General features: G+C 45.0%; 1 protein-coding gene across 3 annotated transcripts in view; it reads right to left on the reverse strand.

Moving 5' to 3' along the window:
* Positions 1-1,831: 1,831 nt before the first annotated feature.
* The window catches only part of LOC147628356 (E3 ubiquitin-protein ligase At3g02290-like), a 110,534-nt gene continuing 107,629 nt past the window's right edge, over positions 1,832-4,736 (reverse strand). For all 3 annotated transcript variants that reach the window (XM_086813446.1, XM_086813445.1, XM_086813444.1), the window contains one exon: positions 1,832-2,353. In XM_086813446.1, the coding sequence (XP_086669572.1) occupies positions 2,327-2,353 (27 nt within the window). In that variant the 3' untranslated portion in view covers positions 1,832-2,326. The remainder of the gene's footprint in view (positions 2,354-4,736) is intronic.

Genomic DNA, 4,736 nt, shown 5'->3' on the forward strand with positions numbered 1-4,736 from the left:
ACATCTTATGTATATTAGAAGTTACTTCATCGACCCAATTTTCACCATATGCCCAACACAACACAAGCAAGATGAATGAGATGATATGCAACTCAACCCTTCTTGAGAGGGAGAGAGCTTTCAAACACACTTCTCACGTGTCTCCTACTAAGGCATGGTTATTCAATACCTTACTTTGGCAATGATGTATGTGGCCTCTTTTGGGGACCAAATCTAGGAAAAAAGGATTGAGAGAACTCATGTTATGAGTTTCTCATGCGTGATTTGAAGAAAACCATCAATGCCTCATTCAATGATTCTTGTAAAGTTTAGAGTAGCACCATGGATACTGGATGCACTCATTTAGATAGTGACATACATACATCGCCTCCACACCCTCCAAAAAACACAAGCCCTCCAGTGATAGCTAGCAAAGCAACGACATAATATAGCACGGTGTCAATGTCTCTGAAATGGGGGTTCGTATGGACCATTTGCCACCCTTCCAGCCTAGGTGCACCCTCATTAGGATATTAACCATATTATCTACTCTTACCTCCTTTGCTACTACATAGTTTGCGTTATCAAAGATATCCCCAAAGATGTAATTTTATCGAGATAATTTATAGTGTTAAACCAAATGAATTTACCTAGAGGCATGGTTGCTTGCATCAACACATCACATGCAATGCAAATGACGACAATTGGGCATATTTGAGTCTTGTCTCACCACCTCACAATGGAAAAGGGATGAACAAAGCACATTGCCAAGAAGAACCGGATCAACTAGATATGGTATATGGAGGAGAGAGAATAACTACATCTATAGGGACGTACCGTTGAATGGATTTCGCGCACTATCCAAGATTATTGATTTTCCAAATTACAATCGTCCACGGCTCTATTTGATGGAGATCTACAAACATGGAGCCTCCCTTTTGCAAACAAGTTAAACCCAAGTTTGGACAACTGACAACCAACCATCACAAGGTTTCTTCCACGTGATATAATTACACCGAGTCTAAGGACCCCTAGGAGGATTAGACAACACATACACCTAGGACCTACACCATCATGGTCTTTGGTAGTCACCCTAGACAAAGCCCATCAATTACAACAGGCCAAACGTCCAAGGCACTTTGGCCCAAGGCGTAACTCCATACAAGTCCTTTAGATCCATGAGATTTTAGAGCAGTAGAGAGAGACCCCCTCACCCCCCCAGGAAAAAAAACGAGCAAATGATAACATTCACCCATCTTGAACATTCTTGATAGATGATGATGATGTGTCGCTATTGTCATCCTTAGTGTACCCACATGAGCCCGTGATGCATTCACTCTCTTAATGTACCCACATGAGTCCATGATGTAATTGGGGGAAAAAGAAAAGCAAATGATAACATTCACCCATCTTGAACATTCTTGATAGATGATGATGATGCATCGCTACTGTCATCCTTAGTGTACCCACATGAGCCTGTGATGCATGCACTCTCTCAATGTACCCAGATGAGTCCATGATGTAATTGTATCTTGTATTCACATGTTATCAAGACATAGATAACTAGTTCTATTTATTTTATTTTCAGTTTTCCATGATTCAATATTCTCATGAATTCATTGTACTAGTTTTGGGTCTCATAGATGCATTGAAGACATTAAAATTTCTCTCTCTCTCTCTCTCCCCCCTTGAGGACACAGTTTCGATTAACAGTTAGCAGCAGTCCACTAAATATTTGGTAGTGTATAAGGGTCTTTAGAAGACATGGAATACCTAAAGAGATCGCTCAGGTTTTTCGAAGTGCATGAGTGCCAAATGATAATGAGTGAATGAATTACAGTTACAATTGGACAATAGTATCCATAATTGGCTTAAACAAACTTTCACCCACATCACCATTAGAAATACAAACACATTTCATTATTCTCTCTCTCTCTCTCTCTCTCGCCCCTTGAGGACACCAGCACATCACTGGGATATTATTCTGTCTGTCAATATTGTTCATTTGAAGGGATCACATGAAACCACTTCGCCCTACAAGAGCAAGCCAAGAGGCTGGTTATCAACACAAGGGTGGGCCAACATATTAAGGGTTTGGCTTCTTTATAAGCATTATAAGATAATTTGATACTGCTGCTCCTGCAGTATTTATATAAATAATCCCCGATAAGAAGGAGATGTTTAAAGCCATTTATGCATCTATAACTCCATTACAAAGTCTGACCTCGAGCCAATGCCCTGATATTTACAGTCTTCCTCATTCCCCAATTTACAATCTATTATTACCACCAGCCACACCAGCATCTTGCATGCGTGGAGTTGAAGGGCAAGCTGAGCCTCTTATATTTTAAGGGGTCTCACTGAAAATCATTTCCTGCACATTTAATTGAACAAACAATACATAAACATGAAATCAAGATAATGATCAAACAGTCCACACTCCACAACTGAAGACAATCTCAATGCTTGAAATAAACTCCAGAAATATCTGCAGAATATCAAGATTTCGGGGTTACAACTCCACACACACACACCCAAATCGTATGAGGTAGCCTTCTCCCTTCAAAGTGGCTAGCTAGGGGAGAAGAGCACCCCTTCCCCTTTTTTTCTCAGTTTTCTTGATTGTTGCTCCCCTGTATGGAGCTGAGTTTCTACTTTGCTTGGCTGTTTTGTTTGGTAACTAATGGAAGGATCTTTTTCCCAAAATAACTGTCATGTCCACTCTACAGTTACCGTAGCTCTCTCTCTCTCCCCCCCTCTTTCTCGTGTATCTGCTTAGTTGTCCTTCTACACAGCACGAGGCACCATGTGAAATGAACATGGTATCACAGCCACTCCCGCCCGACCACTCCTTGTGCGCCATTGCTGTCTCTGATTTTCTCCCATGCCGCCTTCATTTCCTCCATCAATGCCACCTCAGCTGTCCGCCTTGTGATAGAGGGCTAGGCTAAGCGGGCTGCTCCACCCGCTAGGCATACTTGGTGGGGTTTTTTTCTTTTTTCTGTGTGTGTGTGTGTGTGTGTGTGTGTTGGGGGGGGTTCTCTCCTAGGCGGAGCTACGCCCCTGCTGGGCTTCCCGGGCGGACTCCATTTTTTGACCACCATCGTTGGCATTTCATCCTCTCAGCTCCGGTCGCCCTCCAATTGCCATCAATTCCCATCTCAAGTCGATGCCTGTTGTAGCCGCCTCACCGCTGCTGCCATGTGCCGCTTGGCCTAGTGTGCAGACTCCGGCCTCCCTCACCTTGATCAAGTCGACTCCAACCACCTACAACTCCTACTTGTTCCTTCAAATCGCCACCTCCTACACTGACCCACAATGATGCATCTCTAAGCAGATTTGGGCTTCTCCATGAATCAAGTGGCATTTGTCTAATATCCACTTTAGCATTCATAACACTTGGGAGTTTCTTTCAAGTAGAGCATCATGGAGACCAATACAGCCCAGCTCTGCAAGAGGAAGATTATGATTGGGCTTTTTAAAAGCCAATATGTGTGGGCCATGGTTCGTTGCCTAGGTGGTCCCCCAAAATTGATTGCAATAAATGGGTGTCAGTCTTTCCTTCTATGTGTGTTCCATCTTTGTAATAAGCCTTGAAACTTATAAAAGGCTTCTTTTTTTTTGCATGCCCCTGTTTAGATCTTGGGGGGGGGAGGGGGAGGGGGAGAGGGAGGGCGTGGGGTGGGGGAGGGGGGGGGGGGGGGGGGGGGGGGGGCATTGTCTTGATAGACTAATGTCAGCTATCATTTGTGGCCAAACTCTTATATCAAGCCTGACATGAGAGTTCAGGTGTTGGTGCCATTGTGTCTCATTGAGCACATGGTGCAATCTAGAATCAAAACCACAATGACTATTCAAGGTTTTTCAAGCATCTCCACATTCGCTCCGAAGGGGAGTTTGTTAGGATTCAAGGCTCAGTTTGTGTGAACACCCTCTTATAAGAGGATAGGATAAGTGTGCCATGTGTCATTAGTGTCACCATTTGGCCGCCCAAGTGGCTCTCCCCTATTTCGTGCCAAGGTACAGGAGGCCAGAGAGCTTCATGTTGCATGTACTGAGGCCAAGATTTGTATCACCTATGGGAGGCCAAGCCTCGTGTCACCCGTAGTGTGGCCTAGACATGGAACCCACTGTTAGGGATCCGAGTTTTAGGCTTCCCATTGAGCCAGTTCCATGATCGCAAAGACTTGCTATCTACAAGTTCTAGGAATGGGAGATGTATCCATTGCATAATGCATGTGCACGTATCTCTGCTTGCTTGAAACTTATTTTGCGTGACTTGTTTTCGTGTCCAATTCACAGGCAAGGGATGCCCACCTGTGAACCGTACAAATGCCCTATATTCTAACATGGTTTGTTACACGTGAATAGGTGGTAAGTATTAATCTAAACCTTTGATTATTATTATTCAAGTTTTATAACCTTAGCTGTTCCCACTCATTAAAGTTGGGGACCGGCCGCAAGTGCCCAGGGCCCAAGGCACACATGTATGGGCAACCCAACCTTTGGGCGCCCTTTTGACCATGTAAATCCACATTAATGTGTGGGCACTAAAAGAAGGTGCCCACCATTACGTGCTCGCTGAAGCTCCCGCCCCCTCTCCCTGCTCGCGTTGCTGCACAGCGCCCGTCCCTGCCTGCTCGCCCTCTCGCCTTCCCCTCGCTCCTTGCCCCCCCCCCGCCTTCCCTGCATTGCCCGCCGCCTTTTCTTTTAGCCCCCCCACCCCCCCCCTGCATTCGTTGCTGCGCCCCCTTCCG

Source organism: Cibotium barometz, chromosome 19 (assembly GCF_041138505.1).
Source record: "Cibotium barometz isolate CiBa-2024 chromosome 19, ASM4113850v1, whole genome shotgun sequence".
NCBI lineage: Eukaryota > Viridiplantae > Streptophyta > Polypodiopsida > Cyatheales > Cibotiaceae > Cibotium > Cibotium barometz.